Genomic DNA, 24,504 nt, shown 5'->3' with positions numbered 1-24,504 from the left:
AAAAACTCTTTGAACAGGATATATATACAGAGGGAATCTTACTTTCATATTAGTCATCTTCTAAATATTATTTAGTGCACACATAAATACTCCAGTAATAATTTTCATTAAACTAAGAACACAGTTCAGACCTAAGCACTCACATAACACATTTTATTATACACATAACAAAACAAATCTCCCTCATAGGAAAGCTTCATTAAATTAGCCACTTTGATCAAGAATTTCCACAAAATCCCTAGGATTTAATTCACATCTGCAAATAGGAGTCTTGCACATTATTTTCCATAGCTCATCTTCAAAAGCATCTCTCTTCCAAGCCCAAATCTAGGAAGCTCAGCCAACAATCAGCATGCAAAGAGTTCACAAAGCCTGACTTGTTCAGGCTGCCCTTTCCAAACAAGCTGTAGGCATGTTGGACTGGCCTGGTGACAGCAGCCACCATCCCACCAAGAGCCAGCACAAGGACTTGCTGGTGACCTGTCCTGCTTCACCATGCACAGGGAATTGCTGCAGCAGGGGAACAGCAGGGCTCCTGCATGGGCACAACTGAACTGAATTTCACATGCACGGTAAAGACTCTGCTTCCAAAATGTGCCAGCTGCTTCCAAAATGTGCCAGGTACCACAGGTGGAGAGCTCAGCACATTGCCCAGCAGGGCAGGGACCGAGCACAGCAGGAAACCTTCACCCTGGTCCCCAGGCAGGAGCAAGTGGCACTGCTGACTGAGCCCTGGACAAGAGAAAGCCCCCTGAGAGCTGTGCAAACCCCTCACACTGCTACCAGACACAAAACTGCCTCAGATAAACAAGATCAACTCATCCCATCTCATACAACGCACGAGGGAGTTTGACATGCCAGTCACCATCCCCAGGACTGAACTGGTTGGAAAAACAAACACTCCTTGTTCAAATGCATGAGGAGAACTTGCTGCTTAATGACTGCCTCGTTAGCAGGACCGGGTCACACTGCCAGGGACACTGCTCTTGTCACAGTGATTGCTCTTGAGGAAGAAGGCAGAGCTCTGCTTCCTCACAGCTCAAGCAGGAGCAGCTGGGCCAATCCCTCCTCCCAGACCTCAGCCCCCAGCGATGGCCCTGTGACCATCTGGCCATCACTGCACTGCACTAGGGCTGCTTTAGAAAAGCCATCAGCAAGTTTATTTTCCCAGAGGCAAGGAGTTTAATAAGGTGGCTGGAGATTTCCCCAGCATTTCAGCCAGAGCTGCCTGCAAAACAGCCACCACCAAGAGCAGGGATGAACAGAAACAGGGCATCTTAGTAGCATGTTTGCATATGCAGCAGTTAAAGCCCTGCAATAATTCCTCCTGCATTATCACTGCAGGACCAGCACAGGAACGAAGTCTACAAGATCAAAGCTCTCCATTGTTTTCCTAAATTTATGGTTTTATTTTTCAAGCCCTGAATCAACAGAAGTGGTCTGGGCTCAATCCTTGCAAGATCCTATGTGCTTTTCCATGGAGAAAGGAACAACCTTTTCATTAATTTAAAAATTTGTTTTTCCTTCCTAAAGCCAGCATGCATATATGCAAGAAGAAAAGGAAGTCCTTCAACTTGTGAGATTGAAAATACCATACCTCTCCTTTAGGGTATCTGTATCTGTATTTGTCTTGGTCTCTCAGTGCAAATTCAAGAGGATAATTTTCCTGTATTTCTTCATATGTCATTTCTTCACACACTCCCTGTCAGTAATGAAAATAATTAAAAAACATGTATTCCCACTAATGCAAAAAGCAGATATCACTCTTACATAAAACCATATACAAATAACCTTTAGAAGTTTTATTTTGCTACTCTGACACTTAAAATTGTCACATACAATAAACAGGGCACTCAGTTTGATTCAGACGTGGTTAGGAGGAATCATTAAATCCATTTACAGATGAAGTTACATCTATGGACAAAGCAAGGCCATGTTTTATCTATTGCACTTTCTTTTATATCTTACAGCTGCAGCTGGAAACTGCCAGCTAGCAAACCCCTCCCACCACAAACTTCTTTCCAAGCCAAACCAACCAACGCTTCATAACATCATGGCTTCTACAGAGGAATATTTTACTGGGAAAGACAAGAGAACAACAAATTAACAATGGCAAAATTCAGTGAAACATTTAGTCTTGTTTAATGTTTGTTAAGTAGTGACGATTATTTCCAAACTTTAGAAGCAGCTTCAATGACTTTCTATCCCATAAAAGACATATTTAAAAAGTAGTTAAAAAACTAAGTACTTTCTTCACCCCTAACAGTCAAAGCAACTTATTAGGCATTTAAAAGAGAAGAACTTACTGCATCTATCTCATTCAAAACCTTCCACTGCTCATAAGGCACTCCCAAGGCTTCAGCAGTCTGAATTGTCCTTTTCATCTGGCTAGTCCAAACTTTCAGATCTTTGATATTTTGCTCATTAATAAACTGTGACAAGCTTTTGGCAAACTGGAAGAAAAACCAAGAGACACTGGATGAGGGCTCAGAGCCAACACAGGGCGTTGAGTTTAGAATACAGGGGTTCCAGCCTCTGTAAGCTCACTGTAGCTTTTCCAAAAGACTGTCAAAGGTTTTGCTAAGAAATACAACCTACTCCATTATCCAAGAGGGACAGCAGAAAGAAAAGAAGCACAAGGAAAATACAAATTTTTAGCAGTTCCTAGCTTTCCTTCCACTAATTTTCCTTTCAGCTTTAAGTTGTGTACACCTTCCCAATTACCCAACTAGTCAGGATTTCACAACAATATAGTTAAAAAATAAAGCCCTCTTGCCAACTGCTTTGTGGTGTGGGATAAAAAGGAATTTTAGCCAACAGAGAGACACACAGATAAAAAGAGTACAAACCACAACACACAAAGTGCCCGTCCTGTTTCCACTACCCAAACACGCAACTAAAAAAGTCCTTTAAACTCATTAGGAGGAAAAGGCTGTAGGAGGAGGAAAGCTGCAAGTGCCCAGCACAAACACACACAGAGCTCACAGTTACACCTGGCTGCAGGTACATACTTCCTTCCCCCTGACAGACAGCCCAGGATCTCCTCCTATCCTCCCCTTGAGGTTGAGCTCGCTCTCCCCGTGGCGGCAGAGGTAGATTGACCGAGGAGTCACGTGGATATTCATGAGGTAGTAGACAATCCGGCTCTGGATGTGATCCATCACTCTGTTCACCAGGTAACTCCTTCCAACATCCATAATTTTAATGTAAGAAAGATCCCTTTCATGAGCAAGTTACAAAAAAAAATAAAAAAAAGTAAGGTTCCACATTATTGTTATTAGCACGTAGCACAATCTTTCCACCCTCTCTGCTATGAAACAAAGGGGAGACAAGCCAAAGAAATTAAAAAATCCTCATTCAGCCACAGAATAAGCATTAGTCCTAGGAAATAACACAGTGTTCCAAAGGTACAGGATGAACTTTATTCCTTTCACGTGGAGCTGCTCACATCACTTTCTTTTCTGCCTCCTTTATTTGCACTTCATCCAAATCTAGATCCTACCCTTGGAAAAATACAGCCCACACACTGAAAAGGAGATTCAGTGGAGTCACTTAAGTTACCACAGCTAAATAAGATATACAGCTATTTTACAATACCATTTGGGGATTTTTTCCCCAGGTTACAAACACTTTCCATCACCAAGTGCTTGTCTGATTGCACCCAGGGGCCAAAAGGAGTGGTCACTAATTACCCATCTCATTTAATCCCTCCAGAAAAGTAGGGCACCAGAAGAGCCTGGGAATAGTCTGAAGCAAGACATTTTCTCAACTGCTCTGTGAGCAACCCTTTGTTAACTGTACTGTAATCTACCCCACCACTATGTTCTCTCAGCATCAGACAGCTTATAATTTCAATTTTCACTGCTTATCCTTTATCACCTGAGCCATAATTCTAGAGCAGCCGCTCATTCGAAGATGTCTCATAAGCTGAAAATAACCACTATTGGTTACTAGCTATGTGTTTGAGACACCACACTGCAATGAAACAAGGAAACTAATAATAAAACCAAAGAGAGGCAGTGAGAAACAGGCAGCAGCACCCTGACTCCTGCCTGTGTTCCTTGGAGTTAATCATTGCCATTCCAGGCAGGCTCAGCCATTGGGTCCATCACAGGAATTACACACATGAACTGAGCCAGCTCCACGCTGCTCACGCTCAATTACATTAAAATGCAGCTCAGCCTTCCCTGCAGCTCTGGCTGCAACAAACCAGCAGCACCTGGGATGGCTGCAGCTCCAAATCCTACTCTGAAATGCTGGGCTGTAGCACGAAGAAAGGGGCTCCTCCTCACATGATTCATCCCTACCTTATTTTCAAGAGTTCAAAGTTAATAAAAACCAGAAGAATGCTTTGGCATGAGGACAAATAATGTAGCTAAGACAGCTTCTCAGAGCCCTGCACCTGCAGGATAATTTTGCAAGCACAAATAAATTAATTCACAAGTCACATTTTTAAGACTGATGTGTTCATAATTAACCTTAACCATGCCAACCAATTAAGTTATGCTTACAAATCACTCACGTCTCCTCTATGTATCAAAAAAACTAAGTACCAACCAACCACTGTAGAAAGTCTGGAATAATTGCTGGTTCTATACCAGAAGAATAAATACTATTCCCCAAGTGGGAAAATCAAAAAGAATATTGTCCCAGACTAGACTCACTAGCCAATTTTCCTCTAACAAGGAAGTTTCCATGCTACACCCCCAGAGTCAACACTCTCTAATTTGCCAAAGGGGAGAGAGATCAAGCCACTGAAATAATGACCTGAAAGCCCTAATCCCCAATACAGGATGCCCCAACCCTTAAAATAACATTTTAATAATATTGTGATCAGCAGCAGTAATAACAGTGTTGTTTCATCACTCACTTGTCCAGAGTTTCATCTAAAGTCTCATACGAGTTCTTGTAGCACTCTATTCTTTTCATGAAGTCTTCTGTTGCTTCATCATTACTACAATCCACATAGTCAGGACTGCCCAGCTTCACTTGCTGTTTAAAATAAAACCAGGAGAACAGTATTTAAGTTTCCTTCCCTTCTTCACAGATGTTTAAAGAAATAGGGAATGGGATAACACAACAAAAAGTTTTGTCTGCAACTTCATTAAAATACATGTAAAGCAAAAAAAATCCCCAACTCTTCAGAGAATTAAATTTCTGAGCTAGTAACATTCACATGGACAGGGGGAAAAAAAAGAATTTTTTTCCATTAATGAGAGCTAACGTGAGGTTTTTGCTATTGGAAGTTCTTATAATGTACTTCTAAAAATACTAAGCTACTTTAAGCCTCCCAATATCAAGCAAACTTTCCCTTACTCACCACAATGTTTGCAGCAATGACCTCTGGATCAACACATACAGACTCCACAAAAAAGGTCTTCAGTCCAAATGGGAGGAAGGGAGGAAGAAGGAAGATGCATGAGAACATCTCTGGGTACTAACACACAAGCAGCATGTCACCCACTTCCATGCCAAGGCCTTTTTCCTCCATTTACTCAGAAAGCTTCTCCAGACCCTCTCACCAGAAATCCCTGGCTCCCCATCCCATGACACATCATGCTCTCTGCTCTTTTCCCCAACAATGCTTGCAAGTGGAAAATTCTTGCAGTAGAAAAAACGTAGGATGGAAGAGGAAGAAACAATTGCAGAGGATGCTAGTTCAGCCCCACAAACAGTAACTAACATTTCTGAATTAACATTTCAGAAGCTTCCCAGGTCATGGAGAAGCCTCACTTATAAAGAGGCTTGTGTTCTGCTGTGTCAAAGGCTTACAGAGATTAAGTTTAGAGGAAATGAAAGATGACTGGAGAACTGCTAAATGTAAAACCAGAAGCCAGAAAACCACTAAGTTTTTGGTTTGTCCAGAACTAACACAGGACCCCCTTCATGCTCCTGCAGCAAAGATCTGAACTGCATGAAGAACCATACTTTAAATGTTCTTTCTGCACTGCACTCATGACCACACGTCCAGGAAAACAAAATTGAAGCTGTAGCACAAAATACATTAGCTCCAAACAATGCAAATACTAAAGATGAGAAAAATGAGGACTGAATGACTTCTTATCAGAGGAACACAGAATACGTTATTAATTTAATTAATTAATTAATTAAAAACATCCAAGAAAGATGTGGCTCATGCTAGTGCACTTGGAGTACAGATAAGGGCAAAATGCAATAGCTCAGAACTGCTTTGCTTTGACTCACCTTATATCCATTTTCTTCACCAAATTTATAAATAGTTTCTCTACGTTCTCGAGTTGTGTTTGTAGCATCAAAGACCTAGGAATAATCAAAGGGAGAGAGAAAAAGGAATTTAAAAAGCAGCGCAGCCTGTGGGAAGCACTGTGTTAGTAACAACCCAAATATGGATTTAAAGTCCCTCAGTGAAAAGGAAAGCAATGGAAACTTCCCTCTACCCCACTATCTCAACATGCTCAACAAGAAAACAAAGACATTACTACTTTACACATATTCTCTCAATACTAAAATTTAGTAATACTTTGGAAGCAGCTCTAGCAGAGCTGCTAGAGCTGCTTCCAAAGTATTTTCTGGATTTGGAAAAGGAAATCAGAATTTAACCTAGCACATAGTACAGGAGAGAATCTTCCTCCTAGCCCCTTATCAGCATTAAATATTAATGCACAAGTTTTTAGTGAACTTATGCTACAAAAAAAAAAAAAGCTGCAGTTTAATAGGCTGTTCAAATGCAAGTGTAAAACTTGCAAGAGTTGTAAATCCTGCCCATGAATAACACCATCAATGCAGCCATTTTTCTAGGAACTCAGTTTATCTCTGAACACATCAATGTTTTACTGAAGTATGAAGTTTGCCAAAGCATAACATTTACTTCATGCATCCAGCAGAACTTATGGTTAATGGTTTTCCCTGATTAGTTAATAAAAACCCCAGAGTTGTGTCAGTAGTCTTAAGACAAAAAATTTTAAAATTAGTCTCAACATGCAATGTCAATAGTTGAGGAACTGATGTTTTGCATTCCATTATTAAATACTAAAGTATGCACTAACTCATTATAAGTTTCTCCTGCTCTTTTCAGACATTTCTCATGCCAGTAATAAGTGCCAAGAGGGTACTTTTTGTTCAGCAAGTCTTTACCTTCCACTTGGAACACTAAAGTATCAAACAGACATGCAAGCAAAATGACAGATGTGTTTAATGGCCCATTGTGGAACACTGTCCTATAGCAATGTGAAGAGAAGGTGGACTTTTTTCTTGGTGTTATCCTCTTCTCAGCTAACCCCTCAAATCAAAGGTAGCTGCTCAATATGGCATCAACACCTTGAAATCCAGCACTCACTTCACTGCAGCAACAAGGCAGACCTAACTGTCAAAGGCAAGAAATCTGGTGTACTGGCCAGCTGCTGCAATCACTCAGGCTGTGTATAATCCAGCAGACACACAGAGTTTGGTGCAGAGGCACCTCAAGAAGGTGTCTCCAAGAGGGAACTTACGGCCACGTGCCCGTTCTCCTCGCTGAGGTACTGCCGGACGTCGTTCAGCGCGGCTAAGGCACACTGCCTGCACAGGGAAAGAGCCACAAAACACACATAAAGGACTTTGCTATGCACTTGGGACCAAAGGGCCCTGGGAATGTCTAGCTCAAAAACACAGACCTCCCTCCAAACACGGGAAAAAGCCAACAGAGGTCAGCCAAGCTGCACTAAGGAAATGTGGTCATGTCACCTTGCTCCTCTGTGTCACTGACACAGCTACACACGTTCACAGAACACCATCAATTTGGCTGACCAGGACACACTTCCACTGATCTAAAATAACATCACTGAAACATCCCTGCAACTGTATGCTTTTCCCAATAACCTATTAATTCATAACTGCTTCTTAATTCGATTTGCAAAATAATAACAATTTAACCAACTCAAGGCCTTTATCTTGTGGCACTAAGTTGGAGAGGGAACTATTTTTCAGTAATCTACTTACTCTCTTTTGAGCTATTGTGTGAAAACTGCTTATGCAGAAAAAATTTGTTAAAACAGAGAGCAAAACAAAGGTAGCATCAAGTATTAGTGACTGAGGTGAAATATCATCCCACTGCAGTCACCAACCCAGTGCAATTAGTAGTGGAGACAGCTGAGGACACAAACACCAAAAATCCCCACCCTGACATACTTTACACTTGTGTTAAATCTGGACAAGAACACATGAATATGCAACTTTCCTCTGTCCCCAGCATTAGCATTATCTTCAAAGTCCATTATGATTCGTAACACATCAGTAATGCTGGAGGGCAACATTGTACAGGATTTACTTGTTAGCAGAACAAAGCCCCATTTATTCCCAGTAAGTACAGCCTCTCTGCAGTACCAACATAAAAGCCTGCCCATTTCAACAGCCCTTCCCTACATTACTTCTAAATTTTGACTTCCAGACTGAAATTCATAACTCCTCTATTTACCACCTTCTGGAAGCACAGCTTTATCTTGAAAGAGAAATGAAGGCTTTTGGATCCTGACAGTATTTCCACATTAGCACAGTTAACAGATGTCAGGAGCTGAGATTCATCACCCAGATCTTCACTGAATAAATACAAACCCTCTTTACTCATTGCTAACCAGGCAGATCATCTCACACAGCCCATTTCATGCTACATCCCTCACCACTTAGCCTAATAGGTGGCACAGAGGCACATTAAAAGGTTTGGCTCTACCTGAAAGCAAAAGGTAGTGCCTTGCAAGGCTAATGCACCTCATAACTGCTCCCAAGGATTGGGAGGCTCTTCTGCAGCCTGTTCTCCTTTGGCTTTAGCAACACTCTAATGCTGAGGGGGAAAAAGGGAAGAGAGAGGGGGGACAAGGCAAGGGACAGCCACAAAAGAAAGTCCAGACATTTTTTATGCATAAGGCAAAGCTGAATTAAGAACAAGACAGTCCATATTTTAAGTAGCCTCAATAAATACTATTTCTATCCATCTCAAATTTTCATTTCCTTCTCATTTCACACTGCACGCTCTAAGTGCTTTCCTGAACACACTAAAAAGTACAGTGAGTGTCCAAGAAAATGAAAAGGCCTTCTTGCTTGATCTCCTCTAGGGAAGATGCAGCTCCCTCTTGCTCTGACTCTTCTCCCATCCACTCTTTCTTCTCAAGGTCTACCCTACATTAAAGCACAGCCTCTTCCAGGCAAGAGCAGAGACTCAAATGCTTCATCTGGACACAGAACTCTGCTTCTCTCCTTGCTTTGCACAGCATTAGCAAAACATGGCAATTTTTGAGGCTGTGCATTGAGGGAATGAATGAGGCACCTGCATGGTGGCCAAACCCACAATTTCAGGGAGAAAATTATCACATTTGATTCTCACTCATTTAAACAGATGATGATTAATACATTCAAAGTGCTCCAGATGAACAATTTCATTATACAAATCAAAAAGAAAAGCAGTTATGTGGTTTTTTTTTTCTTTATGAAGCAAACAAAAGCTCTAAAATGGAATTTTAGGAATTATCCAGCAGAAAGAGTCACATTTATTAGCTGGTGCTTTACAAGAAGGTAGGAAAAGTTATAATTATCTGTTAAAATAGTTTTTGAGTGAAAATATCCTAGACTATCTACAGGAGTAACAGTAGTCACATCCTAATGAAAATTAATCAAGAAAGACTTCTCCCAATTTCTGATGCTTGAGATGAAGCAACCAAGAAAAAAAGACCCCCAAATTTTAAACAGCCTAAATAAATCACTATTCCACCTTCTCTAGAATGTCTTTGCCTGCAGTCTCCATAAGGGTCTTCTTGATCATACAAAAATGCAACTTCAAGCAATCTCTAAGAGCAAATTAAACAGGATATCCTTTTAATACAATTAGCATGGTGTACCAAGCACAATCAAAACTTACTTCCTGATTTTCAAGCCTTCTTCATTGTCAGGCAGGAAGAATTCAAAGGATTTATATTTTTTCACCAAATCTCGACGATACTGACCAACATTAAATTCTGCCAAGAGAAACCGGCATTAGCAAGAGGCAACAACAGAAACATGAAAAGGTCATGGCAACTTTGAAACCAAACTTCCTGCAAAGATAAAATAACTTAGCCTGTAAGAAGTCAATCTATCATATTTCTTTTTGTGTTTTGTGAGGTTTAAAATAGCAAGACAGCAATAAATCTTGGAAATAGCTAAAGAACGTTTGGGCTGTAGTCACTCTACTTCAGTGGCCACACTGTAGTGCCTTTGTCTGCCAGTTTGCCTGGACAACAAAAAGAAATTCTTTTCCTCCTTTTCAGGAGTCACTCAAAGTCTATAAAGGAATAGTAATGATTATTGGTATTAATAATAATTTATACATAGAAGAAAAAGCTAATTATAATAATATGTACAGTGAAACAGTATTCAGATAGCACCTCCCAAAACTTACAACTCTTATTTCAGCACAAGGCAGAGCTCTAAATAGAACTAAACAATCTTGCTTTAAGTAAACAAAACTTAAAATTCCAGTAGTGAAAACATTTTTTCAGAACCCTGCTCTAATATTTCTATTCCTTAAGGATTAGTATTTCACAACCCTTGTTCCACTTACTGGAAAAAAAAAAAAGAAAAAGATAAATAGCTAAAACAAAAAAAAAAATCATTTAAAAATCATCTTAAGTATGAAACAATCTCACTGTGATCTCATCTCAGTGGTCAAAAACTACCTACTCCTTATCTGGGCAAAGGTGCAAAAGGTCCATGGCCAAACACAATATCAGGTATGGGATTAGGGCAAACAGTTCTGCTTTGCCCCAGAGCAGAATGACACTGAACCCTAATTAATTTCATTCAATGGCTCTGAAAGCAGGCCTCTGAAATACAATTCATGTTGAAGTTGTTTCAGACCTAGAGGTTTTTTCTGTGGAACTGCAAAGCTTTTGGTTTTGTTTTTTTTAACATTAAACCACACTGAAGTATTCTGTTTGAGATGCTGCCAAGGTACAACCCTAATTGCCAGACTTCATTTCTGGAAAGAGGAAAAGAAGCAGTAGACTCAATTACAAGGCTGTAGTTAAAGAAGACATAGAATAGAAGAGCTCATGAACCAGCAGCTGTATACAGATTGCTGCTGGGACTGGAGGCAGAGCATAAAGATACAATAATTATTATTCTCCCCAAAAGTCAAATTCTGTTTGAGCTCAGCAGTGTTGATGGAATTCATCATGGCATGGATTACAGAACAATGCAGGTGATTATGTGATGGTGATTTTAATAAGCACTGGCCACAGTGGCTAAATGAAAAGGTGGGTCCTTGTAAAACATAATGAATTTCATGAGAAGGAATAGTAACTGCCAGAAGGCCAGAGGAGAGGAAAAAGTGCTATCTAGTGGGACAATCTCCAGCCTTTATTCTTAGCAGCCATGCCTATGGAAAAATTTCCCAAAGCTCACTGGTATCACAACCACAACTATTCAAAAAAGCTTCCAAGGCTTAGTATCTCAAAACCACATTGCAACACAATTCTATTCAGACATCTAATTGACCTCATTTCCTTCAAAAAGCACAGACAAAAGTCCCCTGTACTTTTAATCATTTCCCATTCTATACAGCAGAGGATTTTGGAAAGAAGAAAACACAGAAATGATGACTGAAATGATTTAACCATCACCAAAAGCCTGGGCTATTTACCTCCACCTTCTGTTCTTGAACTCTCCAGCTTGCTTAACATTACATGAAAAGATGGCATTTATCTTTTCTCTGGTTTACATAACCTCATAATTTGAACCATCTGTCTCAGAGAACAAGAACTCCTGCTAAATTAAGCACACACTAATTTTCAGACATTAAGAGCCAAAGGGTAGCAGATGTTAGGGCTACTTGATACTGATCCTCTATCAGTTCAGTCCCACCAAGTGGAAGAATTATGGAAAATGTCATCTATCCCCTCAGCCAGGCAGTGAGGTGTTTCACATTGACTTCAGTAAAATTGCATCACTGAAGACACAAACAGAAAGGCTCTGTGGTTTTACTGAGGAAATCTCAGCCACCCTTTCTAACAAAGACAAACAATACTCACCAACCAAGGACAGAAACTCATATGGCAACTTTAGGCTGCATATTTTTGTAAAATCAGGCAGCAATGCTCTACCTGTTTTTCATCAAGAACAAGTGTGTGTGTTTTCTGATGTGCTGCTCACAGTGGCCCACAGAATTTTTCCTACAGCTGAGCCAAACCCCACCTGCAGTACAATTAGTGTTTGGGATACATCCAACCAAGCATGAGCCAGATGTGGATAATATCTTTCTTGCTGTCCAATACTGGACTTTTGCTAGTCAAAGAGCACACAGTGTAGTGCTCAAACTCAATGACATTTATACATAACACATCTCATAAATTTAAGTTACATGTGTGTCTAACATACAAGCATTCTGTCACCTTGGATATAGGCTAAACTGCTTGGATTGTTATTCCATTTTAGCCTAATGGATAAAACTGAACTCTGAACTAGCTGATACTGGTCATCAGAAGGGTTAAACCACGTGAAAACAGTCAAAATCAAGTGATAATTTAAATCCTGTAAACTGTCATACTTATTATATCCCCCATAATGTCTCCTCTAAATAAAGCACATTATACAAGTTCCTAGAAACTTAAGAAAACACCCACACAAAAAGCTTTACCCTAGAATCAAAAGGCAGTTTAAATATAGGCCAGAATTTTTCATCCTGACTTCTTAGAGCAACTAGGAAATACATCTTTGAACAGCCAGCCAAAACTCCACACTTTAGTATGACCTCATATGTGTAGTGTCATTTAAATTATAGGCATAAAGCTACTATTACTGCACTGGAAACAGAATCACAGCACACCAAACGTGTCTTGCTCTTCTGCAGAGAGACAGGAGAAGGAAGGGGAGGTGGCTGCTCAGAACCTCAAATGCACTTAGGTCCTGTTTACTGGGCCCACAAGATACCACAGGAGCCCAGAGAGGTCCTTGGCACAGCCAATTTGAGCCATTTCCTGCCCAAAACACACACAGGAATCTTTAAGGAGGTGATAACAAGTTGCTGCCTCAGTCTTTGGGCTCTTAGTACTTAGACAAAGAACTGCAAGTCATTACACAAACATAAAAAGTAAAGAACTGCAAGTAGCACAAAGTTCACAGAGAAAAAAAAGGTGGAGAAGTCGGGAAGTTTAACCCAGAAGTGCCGACTGCTCAACTGCTTGTAAACAACATTCCTTTTCACCTACATGAAGAAAGGAAAAGGGAAACAAGGAAAAAATAAATAAACAAAAAGGAGCAATGCTTCATGATAAGCAAAAAAGTTTGAGTTAGGCACCTGACAGAACAAGAAGATAAAGGGACAGTCAACATAATTTGATTAATTAACACGTAAACAGCAACATGCCTGTGTATGTTATTGCTTAAAAATACATTAACAAAGCAGAAGGATTTTAAGTAGTCAAACTTGGCAACAAATTTACTGGAAATCAGGTTTATAAACCACCTAAGGTTGTGCTCTGTCCTTCTGCTGTAAACAGTAAAGCCATCACCTTTTGTGGGCACTCCAATCCAGTTTAAGTAGCGTGTCAGCTTCTTGGAGATGTAGGTTTTTCCTCTTGCTGGGAGACCCACCATGACAATCAGAGTAGGGCAATTGGTCATACATACTGCAAAGGAAACACAGGAAAGCAGGATTTACCAACAGCATGCCCACAAAGCAGAGACTGCTGTGGCTGCAGGGGAAAGCCCCTCTCTGTGAGCTCCCCAGGAAGGTGCCCCCCCAAGCAGCTCATGCACTATGTCACCATTTGGGGCTCCACAGCAGGACAGGGACCCTGACCACCCTTTTATGCTGAATTTTGGAGGGGTGAGCCAGTGGTAGTGCAATGATGGACATGTGAGGTGTAAACAGGCAGGAAAGAAGAAATCTGTGTGTTTGCACACAGGAACAATACCAAAAATAAAGGCAACTGACATCTTATGACCCTGTGTACCTCAGTTCAGTGTTTGCTTTGAAAGGAAACAGCAAGGTGTACAGTTTTTAAATAATTTTTATATTTTTAAGACAAGAGCTAAACATTGTTCAACCTTTTCTTGATTTTGAGCAAAACGAGCATGACAAGCACATCTCAATACATTATTGTAAAACAAGCTACTCACTACTGATTATTTCTCCTTTAAGTATAATTAACAGTAAAATCTCTCTTGAGCAGAGCTCATTTTGGCTGCTACTAAGAATAAGACAAGTATTCTATACAATCAAGTATAATAATCTAATATAGATATATGTACACACTCTTAATCAAAGCCATAGCATTTAATTAAAAAAAAACTCAACAGTGTAGGAGGCTGAAGGAGTTGTATTTATAATCTGAAAACCTTGAGGCATTTCCTTTCAAATCACAAGTTTTTGAACATTTTAACAGCACAAAACTAAGGATACCTTGCATTAATCTATCACAGCTACAAGGAACTGCCTAAAAAGAAAGAAGATATTAAAGTGATGCAGATACCAGCAGCTCCCTCCACCCTGTATTTTTAAGGGAATTCATTTCTATACAATCCACGTGTGTATCAATTTCCTCAGTGCCTGGACAGAGGAGACATCAATTTACTCCAAAAGACCAAATGCCAGTGATTAGCTGTAAGGCATAACTGAACTGAACTATTGTACAAAGGGCTCTGATTGCTCAAAATTCCCAAACTCTCATCCCACAGAGTCACTTTCATAAATCTGGTGCAGAGTTCACATAACTGAATCCAAAAAGAACAAGCAGATTAGCAAAGACAGATGTGCTGTTTTAAAATGCACATTGAAAGACACAAACCAAAAAACATTAAAAATACACCACTTTTCATGAGGGAGATGATGCAAAATGGTACCCAACCTCAAATCCATGAAACAGGCAACTACTCCCTGTAATGACAGCTACAGGGAACTAAATGCAAAGCAAAACAGATTCATCCAAACATGATCAAGTCTCTGGAAGGACACTGATAAAAACCCTCAGAGTAAGTTCCTCTGTGCAGAAGCCTATAAACAAGAAAAGTATTAATTTCTTTTCCTCTTTGTCCTAAGTTCAGGCTGTGAAGCCTCTCTCCAAGAGGCTGAAGTCTCTAGGGAAACAACAGCTCCGTGGAGTGCCAAGAGCACAGTGCTTATTAAGTTAACAGCCTTGCTTCCTGCTTTAAGGACAGTGCAATAAAATACTGAGGTGAGAGAAACCCCTGGGCCCCAAGAAATGTTAAGAGAAGACATTTTTCTTCAAAGCCTGTTCAAAAGGTCCTTCACCTGAAACACCCAGCTCAAGTTTTCAACAATTTTTCAGTACTTCACTTACAAGTGAAGTAAGAGCAGTAAAAGACAAACCGGGATCTGTACACAGCCCCAACTCCTCCTGTTCTGCAAGGAACTGTGCTGCAACAGGCTTTTCTACCCATTTCAAGCAAAATATACCAACTTTTTGTTCTGAGAGCACCTCCTTTTTTTTTTCTTTTTTCTGCTGCTGGGGTCAGCCATACAAATTTCACCTTCTGACAGAATATTTGTCTTCTGGTAATGCAACTATAAACCTGTACTGGAGTAAAACTGAAGTCTGGGAAGCTTCCACGAAGAGTCCTGCAAACCACTTAAATTAAATGGCTGCTTCACAGATTATATCAACAACTAAATTTCTAAATTAAGTCCTACTTAAGGCCTGCATGGGTTTGTGATATATTTTCTAACCAAGCAGCAAACTTGATCAGATCAACCCAACTACAACATGCACGAGGGACATTCAGTGTGCTAGTCTGCTACCACCTGCATTTTTACAGATATTTCCTCAAAGAAAGTACAAAACTAGCAAAGCTGCCTTTGTTAGAACCCCATGTGTCCAGTTTAACAGGCACATCTCACCCGTTACTCCAATCATTCTGGTGAGTAACCAGAGAGCAGAAACCAAGAGAAATATCCCAATAAACAAGTGGCAGTCCTACTCTTGTTAGGTGCCAGGCTGACCAAGAGTGCATTTATTCTATAAAGACAGATGCCCCTGTCTTTGTAAGGAGGAACACCACTGATGCCAATGATCCCAAATCTGCTTTTACAAAAAGCCACAGCCCTGTAAGCAACACTAGACAGGACATGGTGCTGCAGGAATGTGCCACCCCTCAGGGCTTGTCCTTAACCAGAGGGGGGCTGCAGCCATGCATGGCCATCTAATCCAGAACACCAAACATTTCTTTAGTGCCCTGAATTTTAGACTATGAGCTGGCCCCCGTCACAGGTGGCACTCAGTGACAAATACACCTGTGCATTGGCAAGTAGAACCAAAGGCACCTGTGCTGGCCAAAACAGCCCATCCACAGCTAAATGGCAGGACTAAAAATAAAAGCACACAAAGCAGCTATTTCACTTCTTCTGTACCTCAGTGTAGCATTCTCAACACACAAAGACTCAGCACAGCAGACTTTATTTCCTCCCTAATGATCCTATGTAATTAACAATGCTTAATTTTGCTCATTAGCTGAATGAAAAAGTTAAGACCAGAACAGAATGTCAAGTTCTGGTATGTATCAAATGGATGTATCAAATACTCCAAAGAAATTAACTGTCTTTCACTTTATCTAAACCACAGCTTTCTCAACAGAACTTTGCCAACACTCCCTGCAAGCAGGGGGAAATAGTCATTCCCAAGGAGGTATTTTCAATATCAGTGTCTCATGGCTTACATTTTCCCTTGAAGAAATGTAAGCAAGTTTGACACGAGGAAGTAAGCTAACAAAAATAGCCAAACATATCACAAATTACATATATCCCACTGGCACAGCCCCTCACCATCATTCAATTTATAGTAAAAAAACTTCAGTGTGGGTTACAGGTGTGTGAGTTAGAGCCAAGACAGACTCCTAAAGGCAGCCTTCACTCCTTACCACTGGATCGTCTGGTTTATCTTCAGAAATATCTCTACACAGAAAATAATCTCATTTTTCACTACTGCTTTGCATACGTAACCCCTAAGGGTTTCTGACAGCCCCAACCTGTGGATGTGCCATCAACACTGATTTTGTTAGAGGAACACAAGCACTCAGAATAGTAAAACAAAACTTACAGCTTGTACACCATTGTCTTCAGTCAGTTTTTTCTTTAAAGCAGATGCTTGTGATACACACACTTAGGAGTGCATGTTTATTAACAGCATCGCCGAAGAGAGGGAACACAGAAAAAAACACACCCAAAATTCCAATCAGTGAAGGAAAATGGCCAAATGATGAAATGCTGCAACTGAAGCAAAGTCATTATCCCAGTTTAATATTCCTTAAACATTAGAACAACACAGCAAGTTGCAGCTCGAGAGTAAAATTATGACTGCCTACCCTTCCTAAAGTTTAAGACTTAACAGTCAAGGAGAAAGAAATGACATGTTTATTTCTTGCTTCTATTGTGAAATAACACAAATGCAAAAGAAGGTTGTGAAACCAAACTGAGACATGGAACAATCTAGATGAGCTGTGCTGCAATTCATCAGCCCTCAAAACTTTTTGGATCTTGTGAAATCCGAGTCAAGAGTTGATATCTTCCAGGTTCACTTACTACCAAACAAATTATCAGCTGTCCTTCCCTTTGACCCAGAATTAGATTTTGTTTTTTCCTTGTACGTGTTAAGGACACATGTTTTTTTGTATCAAGCTGTTACTGTTAGAGATTAGAAGTTTACAAAGTGTTCTTGCAGTTTATATGGCCTTCAATTCAAGGCCTATTCTCCAAAAATCCTGTGCTATTTAGAGGCTCATACACAAATATCTCTGACTTTAAGCCAACACAACCATCTTTCCAAATAAGGTCAGCCCTACATGTTTTTCCCATCCCTTATCCAAGTTAACCATTGTTAATCCATCATATCTTTTTGATCAACAATGACCAGTCTCCCTTCTTTGCATCCCATGGGGATGAGTTCCCCATCCTGCTGTTCTTCCTGAAAAGCATCTGCTCCTAGACCTGAAGAAGTCCACCATCTTCTAATTTGTATCTCCTCTTTTTATCCAAACCACCAGTTTTTACCATCACCTTGGTCCAAGGGTTTCAGAATTCACATTTGTCCCCTGGCCAGCCCTGTGCCACCAGCTGTTCTGAGCTGCTCTATCATTCCCTTCCTCAGGGTCACCTTTGCTTTGATGCCAGCAGCAATGATCCCACCTCAAATCCTGTTCCTCAGGCACCATCCTCACCTCATTCCCTCTCCTATTTTCAGTTCCTAGCATGAGGAGCATAAATACACACAAGCAGCATGTGCTCAAAGGGTAGAGGTTCTTTAGAGCAGAGATAATAATTTGATACTTTTTTTTTTGGGATGTACATTTCTATTGCTGTATCATCAGCAAATGACATTTATTAGAATGACCAAATTTCAGCAGCTGTAGGGAAACAAAGCATTTGACTGTGGCTGGGAGGAATGTTTAACCACAGGAAGTTCACTATTTATCTCTCACTATTAACATCCTCTGCTGGCTCCCCAAACAACTTTCACTAGGGCCTACCCAGCTATTTGTTTTTTATGTCCATGTTTACAGCCCTCTGCTTGATTCAGAGGTTACAGCAATCTGAACATCCAATGCCAAGAACAGCTTTCATTCAACCTATTCATAGACAAAACTCTTCACAGGTGACCACAAAAGGCAAGCCACAGCTATTAATACCAAGATGCAGTTGCAGTGCCCTCAGGTGTGACTCTGGAAGTCACCAGAACAGTCACCTTGTGTCACCAGCTGTAGAAGCTGCCTGCTCTGTAGGCTGCACACGGACACAGCTCCTCCTCAAAGACCTTGTACTGCACAGACTGAAAGAACTGGCTCTTCAAAGCCCTGTGACAGCTGAACCCTGGCACAGCTCAACACATTTCTTCTTCCCAGGACAACAGCAGTTGCTACAACTTTTAGAAAATCACACTAAAACCAGCTAACACTGGTGAGTCCTTCTGTAGACAAACCTGCTGAGGCCTCAACTGGAAGTGTGTACAGTTCTGCTCACCCACCTTCCAGAAGGATGAAGACTAAAGGTAGTGCAGACAAAGGTCAGCAGCACGAAGCAAAAAATTAAAAAAGAAAAAAACACACCAACCAAAGAGACTGAAAGAGTTCATCTTGTTTAGCCAAGAAACTCAACACAGAGTGACTAACTTCAATTTTCCCACTGCAAAGCTACACTTGAGGACAAAAGCACTTCCACTTTGAGCTGGTATTTTTGGAACAGCATCACCTGCCACAGTTACCTGAAGCAGCACAGAACCAGAACTGGTCAGCCCAACACAGCCCAAGGTGACCCATCCAGGCAGTCCATCCTGCCAGCTGCAGCACCCACAGGTCACACTGCCTCACCAGAGCACAGGGCAACACAGGACAAGTAGAAATCCCAGGGAAAAGGACTCTGCAACTCCCCTGCATGGGAAAAATTATGAAGCGTTCTCAGTTTGCTGACACAAGATAGAAGGTTTTATCAAGGAAGAGTAACTTCTACTCCTACTCCCTTCCAGGCTGTTTCTAATTCTTATGTATCACAAATGACTGCAGACTTTTTATGGGTAGGGCTGCAAAAGGATTTTTTAAAAAATCTCTTTTTCTAGCAATTTTTTTTTAATTTATAAAGGGTCTTAGGCATTAAACTTACAGAGTCCTACCAAAAACCCCACTGGCATGTGAAATATTTTTAAATTTATAATCAAGTGAAGCTAAATAATTCTGCCGAGAAGACAATGTACATCATCAAATTACACATGACTCATATGCAATTTTGTTCTTGGGTTTGGGGGGTTTTTTGTAAAACAGTATCTGTGTCAGAGCTATAACAGATATTACTCTGTTTGGAAAAGAGATGCCACATTAAGGCTAAAATGAAGCAGTCTTCTTAGCATGTTTATAAAGCATTTATACACATTTTCTGACCCTCTTCCTATTTCAGCATTCAGCATCTCAATCTGCCATGGCTCAGATGCTGCAGTAATTCAGCTCCCACAGAAACACACTCCTGCCTGCTTGCCCAGCACACAACAAGAGAGTTAAGGGTGCTTTGGGTTTTTTTGGGGGTTTGGTTTCCTCTTTCAGCAAGGGCTGGACCAAAGCATGAGCAGAGAGCCAAGGCTGCAGCCCATGGACTGCTGCCACACCGGCAGAGCCTCAGCTCTGTCAGCACAGCCTCTTTGCATGACAAACACAAACAATTCCACACGACAAAGCCCCTTTTGTCTGCAAAACTGCCGTGTACCGGACCTCCGTTACTTAAGTAAGGGGGGGAAATGAGACGAAGAAGGGGAAAAAAACAACCTGTGAGGCAAAGTTTGTTAATGAACTATGGTTTACAAACGCCGCAGCCAAAGTCTCAGGAGGCTGGTGACTTGGCTGGCTGCACCTCAAAATATGGGAAGTCATTAACTCATGGAACAGATGGGCTGATACAGCATTGGCCTTAAAGGAAAAAAAAAAAATACAAAGGATCACAACAACCAAAACAAGAACACTGTGACATCTTCAGGCCTCTCTCCAAGACGAATACACTGAACACAAACGCTCCCTGACACCAGCGCGTCTAACAAATAAAAAACCCAAACAAACCCGCAAAAACACCAACAAAAGCAACCAGCAAACACATTCATCCCAGCTGAGCTTCCCTGCCTTCCGCTGGGCACGGAACCAGCAGCAGCAGCAGCAGCTCCGGGGCCCGCCGCCCCGCAGTGACCGACCCCAGGCGCCGGGGCTCGGCTCCATCCCCCCCGAGGCCGGCCCGGCCCGCTCACCGCCGCGCTGCGCGCTGTGCCCCGCGGGCAGCCCGTTGTCGTAGGGCTCCCATGTCTTCTGCAGCGGGTTCTGCGTGAGCTCCCGAGCCGCCGGAGCCGCCGCCATCCTCGGCCGCTCCCGGCTCCCACCGCTGCGGCGGCGGCGGCGGGCGGGGCGCGGCGGGGCCGCCCCCGGGGCAGGGCCGGCCCGGAGGCCGCAGCCCCACCGCGCCCCGGGCTCGGCAACGCCGCCCCGGGAACACCGCGGGAAGGGCCCGGCCCCGGTGAGGGCCGTGCTGCGAACAGGTGACTGCGCTCTGTGCTGGCTGCTGCTGAAAAGCCTTTTTTTTTTTTTTTTAAACCCAACCTTAAACCTAAATATAGAACGCCCAGGGAGTGTGCAGTGTGTTTTAAGCCATGCATTCAGTGAGACATTTTTCCAATTAAACTGTTTTGGCCTGAAGGTTAAATTAATAGCGATGCAGAAAAACATAAACCATAGGTTTCCTACATCCCATTTGGCTCCCCCCAAAATAAGCTGTTAACAAATGGCCCTGGGAAGCTGCAGTGGCAGCACTGGTTTGACTAATCATGACACCCAGCTGTCGCCTTTACCCATCACCTTTATCAGCTTTACAGCCTGGGGAAACCCACCTCATTGACTGACCTGAGCCAAGCCCTAAAAAAGCTCAATATTTCACATATAGTCACCCCTCTATATATTTTATTTACAGAAAATTTTATTTACAGAAAATAGTCCATTTACAGGCAATAAACGCAACACAATGAAAATACGGTAGTGAAGTGCAGTAGATGCTTTCATTATTAATCACTCTATTATTATGACACTGGCCTAAACACAAGTGAAGGCCAGTATACATGCTTTCTTTTTTAATACTAACCATGCTCTGATCACCTGAGGATTATTTTTAGTCTTTCTGTTCCACTACAAGTTAAAATGTACCTTTCTAAACAACAAAAAAATCAGCTCTCAGAGACATTTGGCAAGACACCTCTGGGAAAGTCAGTACTGTTTCTCCAGACCCAGGTTTGCTTCACATGCTTTTCCATTTCCTTCTCTCCAAAACCAATGACACTTTTCCTCTGTAGGTGCCCCACCCTATATTTTTAGCCAAGATTTTTTCACGATTTTGTTTTGGGTCAATAGCTGGCAGGGGGAGGGACAGAGGGGCTACACGAGTTTCATTGCAAGGGTCAGAAAACTAGAGGGAGAGAGGGAGGTTTTGAATGCTTAAAATCTTCCTGGTTTCTTCTGTCAACTGTGTGTTTAGTTCCAGCAGTTGCCCAAGAGGTGTGAGCAGGAACTGCTCAATCTGTGTCCCAGGTTTATCCCAGAATTCTGTCTCCTGTGCACACAGGGAATGTTGCAACACACAGGACACGGACTCCAGGCTAGAGTCCAGCAGCTGGACATCCCCACCTTGCCCTCTTGTGATCACAGCAAGGCCAACACCAAGATCCTGCAGCTTCCCTAGCAATGCCTCCAGTAAAGCCAGGAGAGCCCAAAACAGGTGTAATATTAACAGAAACGAGAGATGAATAGGAATGCATTTATAAACCCCACTTCTCAGGTTTGTTTTACCTACATTAAGTAGAAAACCTACTAAATCCTTCCAGCCTCTAGAAATAAAGTTTGTACTTCCCTTCTGCAAATCCACACCCTGCACAAGAACTGGAAGCCCAGTCACACACCTGCCTCAAGCCAAGAACACTGAGCTGATATTGTTCATACAACAATAGCATTTTTCAGAAGCCTGTGGGGTGAACGACCACATTTGTATGTCTCATCCTCAAAGCACCAGGCACAGAGCCAGTTCATTAATTCCGTTCTGCTCAGGCAGATTCAAACCAGCGGCACCTGCACAAAACTTCAGTTAAGGGTTTGTCCAGGTGTCTGTAATAACATCAGAGGTGTTCAGAGACACCTGCTAGCCTTTGTTTTTGTGAGGCAGAGAGTTCAGCTTGGTTGATAACAAGCTTAGGTGATTATGTTGTGTTCAAGGGTTAGCTGATTTGTGGTTTGTTTTTAAACCTCAGTGCAGTAATGACAGACAAAGCAAATACAGGTATCTTGTGCTACTCCTGAGGTCTCCTTTCAAAACACAGTTTACAAGGGCACTACATTCACCTCCTGGGAAAAGACAGAACAAGTGTTGCCCGCTGGATTCCCAATAAGTGACAGAGATCACCTTCTGCACAATCTCATTGTCATCAGTATAATGCAAAGGCTGGAGGAGCAGAGCTGATGCCTGCAGGTGAAGAGCTTTGTTTGCTACAGGGAAACCACGAACAAGCCTTTACTCCTGGGAAGGCTTTTACACAAAGCATCTGCTCTCAGGGCCATGGTGAGCAGAGAGCTCACCTGAGAAACCACCTCTCTCCAGAGGCAAAACATCAAGGGGAAGGGCAGGCTTGGAAAATGAGCTGCAGCATGGAAATAACGTGCTTGAGCCAAGTGACAAAGTTACACTCGCTCTCTGGAAACAACTGACTGACACAACAGGAAATGCAGGGTTTAATGCCTACAGCAAATGGTAATTATTTAGAGACAGGGAGAAATAAAAGAGACTGAACCAAGGTTTCAGCTTGATCCTACAGAAACCTAACTTGTATCTGTGAACACACTGTACCATACGGCAGCCAGATAATCCAAGTTTCACAATACGTGCAAGTAACTTCCACATACCTCATTTCCCTAGTAAAGGTATCAGTTTTTAGCCTGACAGCCCATAAAACATCCATAAACTACACATCTCTTCCTCCTGTCCTTCCACCATCTCTCTGGCAGCACACACTTGGAAGATGGAAAGAAGATTTTCCAGTCTGTGAGGTGCCCACATCCTCAGCGCCCCGAGCACACACAGCTCCCCACAAACCCACCCCAGCCCTTGTGCACCGCAGGGCATCCGAACGAGAGCCGAGAGGGATCCGCGGCACGACAACGAGACATGGGCACAGCCAGCGGTGAGTAAGGGGGTGCTGGAGGCTCCGGCAGCTCTACCGCACCGCCCGGGGACACCATAGAGACATCCCGGGCACATCCCGGGGGCACCGGGCACATCCCGGGCACATCCCGGGGGCACCGGGCACATCCCGGGCACATCCCGGGGGCACCGGGCACATCCCGGGCACATCCCGGGCACACCTCAGGCTCCCGCGGGTGCTGGCACCGCCCGCGCCGCCAGGCGGCGCCCTGGCCCCTCCGCGGGCACTGCGCGGGCGCCCCCTGGTGGCTGCGGCGGGCAAAGGCACCGCCCCGACGGAGCGGGGACGGACGGACCGACGGACACACGGCCGCGGGGACCGACGGACGGACGGACACACGGCCGCGGGGACCGACGGACGGATGGACACACGGCCGCGGGGACCGACGGACGGACACAGCGCTGGCCATCCCCGTGCTGAGAGCTGCGCTAAGCCCCCGGGCCGCCCGTGCCCAGGCAGTTCTCCTGGGAACAGGAATTCCCCTGCCACCCGTCAGAAAGGCAATGTCGCAGCCAAGTGACACCGGGATGGCCGTGCCAGGGGACAGCAGCGCTCCGCAGAAATAAAATCCAGCAGGACTTGGCTTTTAAGCGTACGTGGTAGAGTCAGAGGTTACAGAAAGCTACAGGGAAGGAAAGCCCATCTACCGGCCTGAGTTATTTCTTAACCCAAATGAAAAAAAAATATTGGGAAGAGTGAGCCCACACTCAGAACTAAATATCCACATTTCTTTCTAGACATTCAACACCAATCAATTATATTTCATCATTAATCTGTTACTTCAATTTCTCTAAAGTAACTCTCCTTC

General features: G+C 42.6%; 1 protein-coding gene across 3 annotated transcripts in view; it reads right to left on the bottom strand.

Annotated features, from left to right (window-relative positions):
• The window catches only part of LOC118691540 (6-phosphofructo-2-kinase/fructose-2,6-bisphosphatase 4), a 48,818-nt gene that overhangs the window by 11,864 nt on the left and 12,450 nt on the right, over window positions 1-24,504 (bottom strand). The window contains exons 1-11 of one of the 3 annotated variants that reach the window (XM_036390758.2): window positions 20,712-20,718; window positions 14,387-14,420; window positions 13,494-13,610; window positions 9,866-9,962; window positions 7,470-7,536; window positions 6,205-6,279; window positions 5,321-5,377; window positions 4,871-4,992; window positions 3,012-3,219; window positions 2,307-2,453; window positions 1,598-1,702 (exon numbers count right to left, since the gene is read on the bottom strand). In XM_036390758.2, the coding sequence (XP_036246651.1) occupies window positions 1,598-1,702; window positions 2,307-2,453; window positions 3,012-3,219; window positions 4,871-4,992; window positions 5,321-5,377; window positions 6,205-6,279; window positions 7,470-7,536; window positions 9,866-9,962; window positions 13,494-13,610; window positions 14,387-14,393 (1,002 nt within the window). In that variant the 5' untranslated portion in view covers window positions 14,394-14,420; window positions 20,712-20,718. Of the gene's footprint in view, window positions 1-1,597; window positions 1,703-2,306; window positions 2,454-3,011; window positions 3,220-4,870; window positions 4,993-5,320; window positions 5,378-6,204; window positions 6,280-7,469; window positions 7,537-9,865; window positions 9,963-13,493; window positions 13,611-14,386; window positions 14,421-20,711; window positions 20,847-24,504 lie in introns of those variants that run through there. The other 2 variants (XM_036390757.2, XM_036390759.2) reach the window with 2 other exon arrangements.

The sequence above is a fragment of the Molothrus ater genome, chromosome 11 (assembly GCF_012460135.2).
Source record: "Molothrus ater isolate BHLD 08-10-18 breed brown headed cowbird chromosome 11, BPBGC_Mater_1.1, whole genome shotgun sequence".
In the NCBI taxonomy this organism is placed as follows: domain Eukaryota; kingdom Metazoa; phylum Chordata; class Aves; order Passeriformes; family Icteridae; genus Molothrus; species Molothrus ater.
Note: the sequence above shows the minus strand (reverse complement) of the source record. Positions and strands in the feature narration are given on the sequence as shown.